Raw genomic sequence first — 14,341 nt, 5'->3', positions numbered from 1 at the left:
GAACCGGAAAGGAGAGCAGGTACAGACAAAACAGCAGAGCATGAGAATGTATTTATACTTATAAATGACAAAAACTTGTGTAAAAATAAACCCACTTCCTGCGGTGTCGGCCCCTGTCCCCGTGCTCTCCTCTTTCCCTCCGCCCTTCTTTCTCTCCATGTCGGTGACACCTCTGTCTCCGCTCAGCTCCGTCTGCTTGCTCGCCTTCCACCACCCCCTCTGTGCCCTTGTTTCGATGCCTCCTGCCTCCTCCACCACTCTCACCTTCTTCATCCAGAGCCTTGCGGTGTTGGCGAGAGCGTCCAGTTCTTTGCCCGCGATGTTCTCTCTTCCGGTGTGGATCCCTCATGCCCAACTCAGTGACCTCTGTGCCAGTATGGCTCTGGTTCTCAGCTTTCCTGCAGCCTTGGTGAGACTCTGTGGATTCTCCTCTTTCCAGAGTCTGGGGTGGAACAGATCCTCCTCCTCTCCCCCCACCTCCTACTGTAGAATGGAATGGAGGCCGTTTGTGTAGAAGCTCCTCTCCTGGCCGGTTCTTGTTAGTGTTGTTGTTTCGGTTTTCTTGAGGGTCCACCACAAGCGGCCGGTCCAAGTGAGTCTTCATATCAGGTCGGATGTGGCGGGAGTACGATACCTGTGGGGACAGACACAGTTTGAGACAACATATCACAAACTTATTAAACATACAGTGTTTTCTAAGATTTCTTGAAGAGTTGAAACTTTGCTGGTAGATGAATATTTTGAAGAAGCAGAAACCAGATGATCAGAATAGTGTCAGTCCGGTCAGATTTCCTGGTTACATCGGATGCTGCAACATCCACATATGACATAATAACGCACTACAAAGTTTGTATAAGAAGTGTACTATTGTAGGTACTATTACTTAGTACACTGCTATCCAATTTGCGCCTTAAACAAACATTATGCATGATGCAGGGAATCTAACGACATTGTTGATGAAATGTTTCAGCCATTATTTTCTTTCTTTCTTTTATTCTTGTAACTCACACGAACCCCCATTAGCCCACTCCACTTGCCTTCCAGCGGTCCTCGGGGTCCAGCTCATTGTACAGCGCCTCCCTGCTGGTCATCAGTGTCTGCCTTCGGAGCTCGCTGGTGCGCTGCTCCCACACCGACTTAGAACCTTTATGGTTCTTCTGCTGTTCCTTACTGCAAAGCAAGAGACAGAAAGAGAAACAAAAAAGATGAGAGTCGTTACAGGTGTGGTAAAGATAAAATCAACAGAAGGATTACCACCATCAAGTAGCCTAATCTATTCACACAGCCACTGCAGACTTGCTATTCATACAGTGACACTACAAGGGTGCTAGTGTGGGAAAATACACACACAGCAGAAAGCTTGAGTAATAAGTGTTATATAAAAGTGTTAATAAGTGGTAAAAGGAACCTTTTGGATGAAGAATAAGTAACAGACTAGAAGAAGAGTTGGGCTTGAAAAATACAAAACTAAAAGCGACATAAGAAGGAAAGAGCCACTGAAGCACAAACAAAACACAAAGAGTAGAAAGAAATAAATACCGCTGCAGAAAGGGTTCAGAGGTGCTGAGACGCTCAGAGTGAACTGTCACGCTGAGGAGGGAAACACCAGGTGAGAGAGAGGTCTCTAACACACACACACCCACACACACGTACACAATCAGAATCAGCTTTATTGGCCAAGTATGCCTGAGCATACTGAGCTTTCCTGACAAGGAATTTGTTGCTGGTTTATAGTGATCCTACAGTGCACACTTACACATACAAAAACTACACTACAGTGCTGGACATAAACAAGACATAGAGTAATACAAAAACCTAATGATAGCTACCACATGACAATTTACAGTGCATACATAACAAAATCTTAATGACCACTCACACAGAACAGTTAACACATTGGCATATGTGTTATAAAGTGATATTACAGTGCAGTGATTGTCCAGTTTGTTAGATGAATTGAGGTTTATGGGAGAGTGTTTATAATCTTTGTAGCTGCCAGGAAAATCTATTCTGGTGCCTGGAAGTTATTGTCCTGGTTAGTCTGTAGCACCTGCCAGAGGGTGGGAGTCTGAACAGGCTATGTGCGGGGTGTGAGGGGTCACTTATGATTGTCCCAGCCTGTTTCATGACACGAGATGTGTACCAGACCTTGAGGGAGAGCAAGTTGGTCACGATGATGAGCTCTGCCGACCTTTCTACCCTGTGAAGTCTGGCTTGTCCAGTTTGGTGGCAAAGCTGAACCAGACGGTAATTGATGAGCACAGTATGTACTCGATGGTAGCCCTGTAGAATTGGCACAGCAGCTCCTTGGGCAAATTGTGCTTCCTCAGCTGGCGGAGAAAGTACATTCTCTGCTGTGCTTTCTTCGTGATGGCAGCAATGTTCCTCTCCCACTTCAAGTCCTTGTAGATTGTTGACTGCATCTTCCACAGACCTATTTGATCTGTAGGCAAACTGGAGTGACCCAGTGATGTCCTTCAGGTATCCCAGCACCAGCCTCTCAATGCACTTCATTATTACAGATGTCACAGCAACTGGTCTGTAATTGTTCAATCCTGAGATGCAGGCTTTTTTAGGAACTGAGCTTATGGTGGAGCACTTGAAGCATGACAGGATCACCCTCAGTTCCAGTGATTTTTTTTTTTTTTTTAAATCTGTGTAAATGTGGGGGTTAGCTGGTCTGCACAGACTTTCAGGCAGGAGGGAGACACCTGGTTGGGGCCAGCGGGCTTCCCGGTCTTTTGTCCTTTGAAGATCCGCCTTACATCTTCTTCACAGATCATTAGAGCTGGTTGGGGGGGCTTCTTAAATCTGTAGTAAAAAACATTCAGCTCTTCAGACAGTTTTAGGATGTTTTCCGAGTGGATGGGTGGTGTTTTGTAGTTGGTGAGGAGTTGCAGGCCTCTCCACACTGACACTGGGTCATTAGCTGAGAATGTATTTTTCAGTTTCTCAGAATAGCAGAATATCTTTTAGCTGTTCTGATTTCCTTTGTCAGTGTGTTTCTGGCTTGTGTCCTGTCTCAGTTTTGCAGTAAACCATGGTTTGTCATTGCTGAATTTCCTGCAAGTGGTGGTGGGGATGCATATGTCCTTGCAGAAACTTAGGTAGGATGTAACAAGTTGTCAGCTACTGCTTCAAATACACTCAGGTCTGTGTGATAAAAGCACTCCTTCAATTCCAACTTGGCTTCAACTATCCATTTCTTCACTGTAGAGACTGTAGCTTTGGCAGATTTTAGTTTTTGTCTGTATGTAGGTAGGAGGTGAACCAGACAATGATCAGAGTGGCCAAGTGCTGCACGGGGAACAGAGTGATAGGCATCCTTTAAGGCCATGTAGCAGTGGTCCAGACTGTTTTTTACTCTTGTTGGGCACCTAAGGTGTTGCCTGTATTTAGAAAGTTCGGTGTACAGCTGGGAATGGAGAATGAAGTCTCCAATTTTGGAGCCTTACCAGCTGCTCTGACTAAAATGTTCAAAAACTGCATTGGATTAATGAGGTCAGGGATCAAATCACTCGAAGTGTGATTCCCAATGTCCAACAGTTCATCTCTCGTGTATTTGAGCAGGTCAGTGTCACAAATAATAATGAACATAAAAATAAAGCACATAGGAGCTCTCTATCGAAGTCGCCATCAAGCCTCGCCATCTTGGAAGTCCAGACAGACAGACAGACAGACAGACACACACACACACAAGTTCTGTTCCTCACTGAGACACAGTTTGTACTCATCAGCACACATTTTAGTTTCAAACATAGCTGTATGTTGTGTCTTATGTATGAATGTTTATGTGCTCAAGTGTACGTGTATGTTTGGGGGGGGAGTTAATTGAGACCCCATGAGAAACTTCACATGGAGGACAGGATGCAGGTGGACAACCTGTCACTCACACTGACAATAAAAACAATTCTACTACTTAATAAAGGAGGTCAAATATCAGAGATCAGAGAGAGAGATACAGAGTGACAAACAGACAGACAGGCTTTTGATTTTTATGTGCTCTTTATTAGCAATGGTGCTGTATGAGATAAAGAAAACTTGTTTTCACTTCTACATAAAACCAAAATAATCACCAGCAAAAAAACTATTTCACCAACATCCATTATTGGATAAAATAAACCCTTATTTGCACACCATTTCTTTTCAAACATTTTCACACTGCAATTCATTATATGGAACACATCTTGTAGTCTGATCCGTGACTCTACTTTAAATAAGCTCACAGTGTTCATGTCTCTTTCCTTCTGTTTTTAGTCTATGAGACTTCCAAATGGCTACATTTGCCTGTCCAGCTAGAAAATGAATCAAAGTACAGTGCTCCCAGCACGAGCGGGAATATTTACAGCCTAAAATAAACATTGTTCTGGAAAAAGGTGAACAAAGGTGGTTAATAGTTCTGTCTAGCAAGTTAAAAAGAGGATCCAGTCTGTGGCAGTCACTGAAGCAGTGAAACACAGTGTCTGGTAGCCCACAGAACATGCAGAGGGGATCATCAGTGAGGTTGCACTTGAACTGGAAAGTACTGCTCAGCATTAAGGAGTGAAGAACTCGCCACTGCAGGTCTCCAGATCACTTTGGTAGAGGGCTCTTGCACAGCACCCTCCATGGAGAGGACTGAGGTGGAGGAATGGATAGGTGTGTTCTCCAATTTGTGTCTGCTCATCCTTTGAGTTCTCTTGAAAGTCTGTTTTTCATGAAGTTGTACAGTCAGTTGTTGAGAAAAGGATGTTTAAGACTTTTGTATGGGAGGAGTTGACCTGTGCTGTCTCATCTGGGAGCTATATACAGCTCTGGAAAGAACATTTGAGCTGGAGTTATATAGCTGTTATATGTTATATCCAGTTATATAGCTGTTTATGTAGGTCAGTAGGGGTGTGGGGAACAAAGCTTTCAAAGTCTTTGCTATATTTCCCACAATCCTATCCAATCTGCCCTGATCTCTCTGGTCAGCTGGCATACTTGTACCCACTCTCGCTTATCCTGGTCAATGAGATCTCTCACCTTTGCCATGCTTGCTGAAATAAAAGCTGTAATCTCGCTTCTGGAAACAGTTTGCTCAGGTAATCAGGTGTTGTAAAAAGTGGTTCGTCCAGACCATAATGGTCTTTCCAGCGCACTCTAAGCTGACACCAGACATTAAAAATGGTTCCATAAAAGTGGTTGGTACGTACAAGCTTTGTGGCATTGTAGGACATTAAAAACATCTGCCTGCAATCCTCAGTACTGCAAATCCAAAACACTCCCATGGCACAGTGTTAGGACAGTACAGCAGTTTCTGAGCTGTTTGTGGCCTCAGGGCCTTTACCGTGGATCAGGCTCTGCCCGCCCTCACACAATGGTAAACTTGGTGCACTGGGTGGTAGCCAATGGTGACAAAGCTGGGTGGTAGCCACTCCAGATAAAGTCCACAAAGCGCTTCTGAAGTTGATGCAGAAGTTCTGGAGGCGAATCCAGTACCCTCAGACGGTGCCACAGCATTGAGGCAGCAGAGTTGTTTATCGCAACTGAGCTTAATTGTGGTTACGTCAGATAGGTCGGGACTTAGTACTGAAAAGCCTTGCAGGTTTTCTTGCAGATGTCTTAGAAGGGGCTCGATGGAGAGGGTATACAGTAGACAGGACAGACTGCAGCTTTGTCAAACACCTATGTGCACAGGAAAGGTTCGTGTTACTCTTCCATTTATTTTCAGCATGCTCTACACATCAGTGTAAAGCAGTCTGATCCACAAGATGAAACGTCCACCAACACCAAAGGCGGTTAGGGTCTTTAAAAGGTAGCCATGTTCAACTCTGTCAATCACCTTTTCTTGAACTAGTGACACCAGCCCAACATTAACTTTGTAAAATTCAATAAGATGTAACAGGTCCCACACTAGAAAAAAGTTATCGACGATTGAGCGTTCTGGGATGCAATATGACCAATTATGCAATACGAGGTCACCTTTTTTGGGTAGTAGAATGATTACAGCTCTTCTAAAGCTGAGGGGTAGAACTTTGGATTATGTGCGTTTGAGTATGACGGAGTGCAGATCTGAGCCAATGAGAGACTAGAAGGTTTTATCAAATTCAGAGGTCAGCCCATCCAGCCTTGGAGACTTGCCATTTGACAGCTGTTGAGCAGCTGTACTAAGTTCTTTGAATGAAAGTGATTCCCCAAGTTTTTTTTTCCTCTCACCCTCGCTCAGCTGTGGTAGTCCATTCAGAAGTTCCTCTGTGGCTTCAGGATCCCATGGCTGTTGTACAGTTCTTCATAGAAAGATAGTGCTTATGATATTGTCATTTTTGTCAGTAGTTTCTTGTACGGTGGGTAGTTATAAGTGGCTGATGGACTTATTCTCTCTGACCTGTTTCTCCAGGGAAAAGAAGAATGAGGTGAATGTAGTATGTAGATGAATCCATTTTACTGTACTGTGTGAACCTGGCTTGCACCATTGCGCCTTGATCTCTCTCTCTCCATACAGATGTCTCAGAAGAATATTGTTCTTCTCCAGTATTTCTGTAGTCAATGTGATTATGGAGCTGCTCAGTTTGAAGATTTCTTCTTCAAGAAAGCTAATCAACATCTTGATTTTCTGGTGTTGTTTCTCATGTATTGTTGGAAGAAGAGCTGAATCTAAAGTTTACCAATGTCCCACCACTGGCTTAGTGATTTGTACTGTGACCTTCTCTCTCCAAGACTCCCAAAAAAGTGTAAAAGCATGAACAAAGTGGTGATCTTGTAATAATCTATTGTTAAAGTGCCAGTGATGCTGACGGAAGGTGCTCAGTGTGGTAGTGACAGTTATGAGATGTAATCATGGTCAGGGAGTGAAGTGGGATGTATATAACTGTTAAAGAATCTGCCTCTGTTAAAACTCTGAGTGTAAAACGGTCTGTGCCAACATTGGGAGCATAGATATTCATCAGATAATGATATTATAAATTGTAATGATACTATAAATTATTATAAATAATATTAATCATTTGTGGAGATTGATATCTACTCTTTGCATCCTTCCAGGTATGATTTCTGCTATGTTTATTGGCTGTTCTCGAACATCTGCAGAAAGCAGTATATCGATCCCAGCGCTCATATTTGAGGTGGGGTCTCCATGGATCGGAATTGTTTGTCCAGCACGTCCCACAGATGCTCAAACGGATTGAGATCTGGGGAATTTGGAGGCCAAGTCAACACCTTGAACTCTTTGTCATGTTCCTCAAACCGTTCCTGAACAATTTTTGCAGTGTGGCTGAAAGAGGTCACTGCCATTAGGGAACACCGTTGCCATGAAGGGGTGTAACCCAGTCTGCAGTAATGTTTAGGTAGGTGGTACGTGTCAAAGTAACATCCACATGAAGGCCAGCACCCGAGGTTTCCCAGCAGAACATTGCCCAGAGCATCACACTGCGTCCGCCAGCTTGCCTTCTTCCCATAGTGCATCCTGGTGCCATCTCTTCCCCAGGTAAGCGACACACACGCACCCGGCCGTCCACATGATATTAAAGAAAAAGTGATTCATCAGACCAGGCCACCTTCTTCCATTGCTCCATGGTCCAGTTCTGATGCTCACGTGTCCATTGTAGGAGCTTTAGGTGGTGGACAGGGTCAGCATGGGCTCTCTGACCACTCTGCAGCTACGCAGCTCCATACGCAGCAAGCTGCACTGCACCGTGTGTTCTGACTCCTTTCTATCAGAGCAGCTTTAACTTTTCAGCAGTTTGTGCTACAGTAGCTCTTCTGTGGGATCGGACCAGACGGGCCTTCGTTCCCCACAAGCATCAGTGAGCCTTGGGCGCCCATGACCCTGTCGCCGGTTCACCGGTTGTCCTTCCTTGCACTACTTTTGGTAGGTACTAACCACTGCATACCGGGAACACCCCACAAGACCTGCCATTTGGAGATGCTCTGACCCAGTTGTCTAGACGTCACAATTTGGCCCTTTTCAAAGTCGCTCAAATCCTTACACTTGCCCATTTTTCCTGTTTCCAACACATCAACTTTGAGACCTGACTGTTCACTTGTTGCATTATATATCCCATCCCTTAATAGTTGTCACTGTAATGAGATAATCAATGTTATTCACTTCACCTGTCAGTGGTTTTAATGTTATGGCTGATCAGTGTATGTACACAGGAAACAAGTGCAGAATAAGCATTGGCAATAAACAAACAAATTTCATCTCTCAGGAGCATGGAGCAAGACAGGGTTGCTGTTTAAGTCTGACACTATTCAATATATACATATACATATATAGGCCTCCAGCTCCCGATTTCCCTCTACACGACTCAGAGATTAAACTCCTGCTGTATGCAGATGGCCTGGTCCTGCTGTCCCCCAGAGCTCAGGGTCTACAGCACAACCTGGATCTGCAGCAGCAGTGCTGTCAGACCTGGGACCTGACAGTCAACCTCAAAAACACTAAAATTATCATATTCCAATAAAGATCCAGCTCTCAAGGAACAAAACACACATTTAGATTAGGTAGACATGAAATTGAGCATTCTAAACATTATACTTACCTAGGACTAAAAATGAGTTCATCAGGAAACTTCAACTTGGCAGTTAGTGAACAGAGAGAAAAAGCATGCAGAGATTTCTACGCCATAAAATGAAAACATTTGTAGAATTTCCAATTAGAATTTGCCTCAAAATATTTGAATCAGTGATCAAACCAATTGGCTGTATGGAAGTGAAGTGTGAAGTTCGCTTACACATCACCAATTCGACAAATGGGACAAACATCCAACTGAGACCGTGCATGCGGAGTTCTGCAAAATTATTTTAAAGGTGCAAAAAAAACACCACGAACAACGCATGCACGGCAGATTTAGGTTGATATCCATTAATTATAAAATACAAAAAAGGGAAATCAAATTCTGGAAACACCTAAAAGGGAGCGACCCATGCTCATATCTTTAAAAAGCTCTCCACTAACACACACTAACACATCACTAACACAATAAAGACTCAGGAACAGAAGAAATTTGCAAACTCAATTAGAATGAACCAAATTACATAAACACTGAAAGTGAACTATTTGAGCTATTGGGAAACCCAAACTAAACTCCAGAGTAAAATGCAGTGTTCTAAGCAGACACTACAGCGTGGCAGATTATCTGAGTGCGGTGACTGATCCAAAACTGAGAAACACCCTGACGGAGTACAAACGATCGAGACAGCCGACACACACAGCCCTGCTGCACCGAGAGAAGAGACTGTGCCAGCAGTGCATGCTAAATAAACCAGAAACAGAGCTGCACTTCCTCACTGATGCACTAAATATAACCAGTATAACCAATATACTTTGTATTTATATTATTTTATTTTTTATTTTATTTTAATTATCATTACTATTATTTTCTTTCTCTTCCTCAGGGTTCTAAGTGTCATTACTAGTGTTTCTTTTTGACTGTATTGTTGAATGTATGTAAATTTGTTTCTATTTATTTATTTCTGTAGTTATTTTCTAATTCGTTCCCAAAGTCTGTATCCAAGCTTCAGCAACACAAATGTTAGTATTTATCACACCAATAAAGCAAAGTTTTGACTTTGACTTTTTTGAAAGGGAGAGAGGGAGAGAGAAACATACAGAGAAGGAGTGAGAGAGAGAGCAAGAGAGACAGAGAGGTGAAAGGAAAGGAGTGACAGTAAAAGTGTGTGTGTATGTGTGTGTGAGAGAGAGAGAGAGAGTGTGTGAGACTGTGTGTGAGACTGTGTGTGAGAGAGTGTGCCAGAGTGTGAGACTGTGTGTGAGAGAGTGTGTGAGAGAGAGACTGTGTGTGAGAGTGTGTGAGAGTGTGTGAAAGTGTGTGAGAGTGTGTGAGAGAGTGTGTGAGAGAGTGTGTAAGAGACTGAGAGTGTGTAAGAGAGTGTGAGATAGTTACTCACGCAGCGATGGACAGATTGGCGGCAGACAGAGGACTCACTTCCGCCACTTCCTTTGCCTTCTGAAGAGCCATTTTCTGATTGGCTGCTTCCTCTTCCTCCTGCTCATCCTACATGGAGGTAAAACACAGCTTAAACCACTGTGTGTGTGTGTGTGTGTGTGTGTGTGTGTGTGTGTGTGTGTGTGTGTGTTCAGTACCTTGGTTAGCTCTTGTGCGTTGGCCAGATTGTCTACAGCAATGGCCAAGAACACATTCAGCAACGTATCTAAACACAGTGTTAAAGAACCTAACAACTTGTAACTTTTAACAACTTGTATCTGTGTGTGTGTGTGTTTGTGTGTGTGCGTGTGTGTGTGTTTGTAATCATTAATCTGGATACAGTTGCCAAAGAGTGTGAGAACAATGAAGAAGACGGAGAACACCATGCCCTTGTTGACTCCTCCCTGAGACTCAATGCCATCATACATCACCATGTTCCAGTCCTCACCTGTCAGAATCTAACACACACACACACACACACACACACACAGAGAGAGAGAGAGAGAGATAGAGAGAGAGAGAGAGAGAGAGAGGGAGGGAGAAACATCGGTTTAACATTTGTGTGGTGTTTGTATTATTTTGTGTTATTAGTGTTTACTGTTATTCGGCTTTGCTCACCTGAAACACAGTCATTATTGCTGCAGGAAACGTATCAAAGTTTGTTGGTGGCGTGCCCGTTTCAAAATTAAACCTGGTGGAAAAAATGTTTCAAAATGTTTTCACAAGTTACTGTAACATCTGTAACATATTTATACCAGAGATGTCTCCATATTTTACACACTTCTGTTCCACATGTTAGTGTATTTGCAGAAAGAGAGTCACTTCATAAACTGAAACGTGCTTCATTGCATAATAAGTACATTAAGTAAATACATTCATTTCCATAATAAAACAAAATCTATTGGATTAGTGGTCTACATGTGAGATCAGAAATCTGCATTACGTACTGTCCACCAAACAGCTGCATGCCAAGCAGAGCAAAGACCACAATGAAGAGGAAGAGAAGGAAGAGCAAGCTGATAATGGACTTCATGGAGTTCAGCAGAGACACCACCAGGTTCCTCAAGGAGGCCCAGTACCTGAGAATAAAAAAAGAGAGGGAAGATGAAAATAATCATCAGTATGATAATGTATGACCTAACGTACGAGATGAGCAGCATTATCGCTTCTGTTAAAAAAGTCACTAAAAATATAAGTGATCGTTTAACAAACAAAAGTGTTTTTAATATTTTGTGAGTATTTGTAAATATGAAACTGACTTTATCCCGACTTTAAACCTTTAAACTGACTTCCCCCCCCCCCCCCCCCCCCCCCAGACATCACCTCTTCCAGCCACTTCCTTCTGGAATAAGACTTAGGGCCATCAAAGCCAGCACAACAACATGTGCCAACAGCTTTGCCCCTGAGTTGTGGTGCTCGGTAAGTGCAGTGGAAACCTTGCATGGTGAACTGAATTTTTTTTTCTGCCTCTCTCACTGTGGCTCTCACTGTAGATCTAACTCTTTGCAGCACAATAGATCCCTGCAATATACTACAATCTTCCTAGAATTCTTTAACATACTGTAAGCAATAGTTATTTTATTTCTGTTTCCTCAGACCCTACATGTACTGTATATATTTTCACTTCATCATCTTTGGTTACTTTCACAATTGCTTCATTGTATTTAATCTTCTACTTCATTATTCTTATTTAAAATTTTATTTATTTTTATTTAAAATTTCCTTTAGCTAAACGTCTATTTGTTAACAGTCGGTGCACTTGTCTCGTCTGTTTAGTACGTGACACACGTGTGCACGACAAATTCCTTGTATGTTGAACATACTTTACAAAATAAAGAAATTCTGATCCCTAAGGCCTTTTTGGCTTAATTTACCATTACCAAGGTCAGGAACGCTGCAGAACTTAAGTCAGGACTATAAATAAAAATAAGGAGTTATTAGCTATAACTAAGCTCATAAAATTTATAATATTTAAATGTTGAATGAAGTCACCCTGATAAACACCACACTGCTTTATTTTCTTAATTTAAATCTTCATTCATGTTTACAGTCTGAAGACATTCACAGCTTTATCTGTTCATTAATCAGAGAAAGATGTTTTGTTAGTCAGACAGCAGGTTATTAAGGTTCATATAGAATACAAAACAGGAGAAAAGAAAATACATATTATGAAACACAGTACACTTTATTTTGTCGATCCTAAAGCTGCAAACACCAAGTTTTCTGTGAGGAAGTGACCTGGCCCTATTGGTTAACACACACACACACACACACACACAAACCCTGCTGAGGCGGTGTGTGTGCACGCACGCTATTAGCATACTTGACTTTCATACACACAAACATGTCCACTCCGTTTCATCCCCTGACATTAATTCACGCTGCGCATGATAACACAAACACACATACATATATCTGAGTTAATGGTTTACGGTGTTTTGCTTAATTTTTCTTTGTTTCATGCTTTAAATACACACCGGTGGTTTGTGCTTGTTATTGTCTGTGTAGTGGGTTCTTCGTGTGGCGTTTCCTCCATAGGCCGGCCAAACCTGAGCGCCCCCCGGTGGCCTGGCTGTGTACTGCCAGAATCGGCCCGAAGCAACCGGAAACAGATTAGTCTACTGTGTGTCCCATGGGGCAATCGTGAAATGATTTTATGTTTACATTATATCTTTATTGGCTATTATTGTGTATAATGTTTTATTTTACAGTGCAAATATATATAAATATTATGTAGTAGATGATATCTTAAGTAGGTATGAATGATATGGGTGTATTATTGTAAAATATGTGCCCATTTACCCTGTACCTTCCTTGCTAGTTGGTTTAATCCAAAGAGGGGCGGGCCTTAGAGTTTAAAAGAGAGCCCCAAACCAGAGTGTGGTGTGGTTGGTAGGTTGGTTGTTACTGAGGGAGCGTGCAACTGTGGTGCTGTGAGCAATATTTGTTAGAGTTTAAATTATTGTATATAGAGTTAAAGTGTTTTTTTGTTTGTTTGTAACTTTGTATATAGCTTTGGGTTGTTTTTTTCCTGTACTTGATCACCTCTCGAGCACTGTAAATAAATCATCACCTTGCACTATAACATCTCGGCGAGTATTGCCATCATTCTTCCCCTTTGCCCCTGGGGTGGGGTTTCTGGAGTCTGTGAAACCACTGCCTCACATTTTCCCATAAGCATTTAAATCATCTGACCCAATAGCCTTCACAATAGTAGGAATCTTTCGCCGATTCCTGATACTATCATCAATCGTCCCAAGCCAGGCCCCTTTATTTTTTCCCTTTATAGGAAAAGCAAAAGTGTGAGCTCCTTACTCCAGTCTTATTCACACTACACTGCTGTTAACTTCCACACAAAGCATGTAACTGATATGAATACATTATTCAGATTGAACAGATAATGCATCCTGAACAAATACAATTACAGATACAAACAGAAAACACTGTATTCTTTTGTGATTTTTTTTTTTTTTTTTTTTGAAAGCTTGCCAGAAACTGAAGATGTGTACACATACTTAGGTATGTGCATTGGGAATGGGATCCTGCAGAGCAAAACAAAAAAAGGTCACATGAGCACAAGAGGTTTGTACTTTAATTTGGAGCTTGCAAGGTGCATGTTTGAAGCTGGGATGGGTTGCCAGGTTTCAGCAAATTTGTCACTACAATTACACCTCAAACATATCTTCCTTTCTTGGGAAACAAGATAAACATGTTTACTAATATAATACAAATAGTAGATGCACTATTCTTTTTTTCCCATCATTGGTTTGCTCCAGTAGCCCAACATAACCACTGCCTTACTGAGCACCAAAATAAAACCATATTTCGGTACAAACAAAAGAAATATGCTTTCATTTACAGAGCCACTGCTCCGTATAGCTCACACAGTCCATGCACTGTGCACAGGGCAGCAGATGTGGGCTGGCTTTCACAAAAATAATCATTGAATTCATTTTTAAAATATTAATTTGTACATTCATTGTATGTGTTTTTCAGTGTGTCATTCTTAAATGATCATTATTAAATATTATCTCCATCATTATTAAAAGAAACCCTTTCTGGAAAATCATACAGTCATTATAATGAAACACCACTTAAAGGACATCATTTAGACTTGCATACATGTAGAGGGACAAAAGACATGAGACACAGTAGGGCAGACAGAGGGACAACAAAGGGACAGTCAGAGGGACTGACAGACAGGGAGACAGACAGATAGAGGGAGAGACAGAGAGACAGAAAGACAGAAACAGACAGACGGGGTACTCACTTGGTCACTTTGAAGATCCTTAGTAACCTGAGAGCTCGTAATACACTAATCCCAAATGACGTCCCGGGCTGGATCAACGCCCAGAGCACCTCGAAAATACTACCACATATGACCTGTTTCACACACACACACACACACACACACATTATTTTTTCAGATCCAG

At 42.1% G+C, this 14,341-nt stretch overlaps 1 protein-coding gene across 15 annotated transcripts in view; it reads right to left on the bottom strand.

Moving 5' to 3' along the window:
* cacna1aa (calcium channel, voltage-dependent, P/Q type, alpha 1A subunit, a) overlaps positions 1-14,341 on the bottom strand; it is a 109,013-nt gene that overhangs the window by 50,894 nt on the left and 43,778 nt on the right. For all 15 annotated transcript variants that reach the window (XM_053239101.1, XM_053239098.1, XM_053239094.1 and 12 more), the window contains exons 13-20: positions 14,179-14,291; positions 10,856-10,987; positions 10,527-10,599; positions 10,249-10,366; positions 10,067-10,134; positions 9,871-9,977; positions 1,038-1,170; positions 96-634 (exon numbers count right to left, since the gene is read on the bottom strand). In XM_053239101.1, coding sequence (XP_053095076.1) covers positions 96-634; positions 1,038-1,170; positions 9,871-9,977; positions 10,067-10,134; positions 10,249-10,366; positions 10,527-10,599; positions 10,856-10,987; positions 14,179-14,291 — 1,283 coding nt within the window. The remainder of the gene's footprint in view (positions 1-95; positions 635-1,037; positions 1,171-9,870; positions 9,978-10,066; positions 10,135-10,248; positions 10,367-10,526; positions 10,600-10,855; positions 10,988-14,178; positions 14,292-14,341) is intronic.

The sequence above is a fragment of the Pangasianodon hypophthalmus genome, chromosome 13, assembly GCF_027358585.1.
Source record: "Pangasianodon hypophthalmus isolate fPanHyp1 chromosome 13, fPanHyp1.pri, whole genome shotgun sequence".
In the NCBI taxonomy this organism is placed as follows: Eukaryota; Metazoa; Chordata; class Actinopteri; order Siluriformes; family Pangasiidae; genus Pangasianodon; species Pangasianodon hypophthalmus.
Note: the sequence above shows the minus strand (reverse complement) of the source record. Positions and strands in the feature narration are given on the sequence as shown.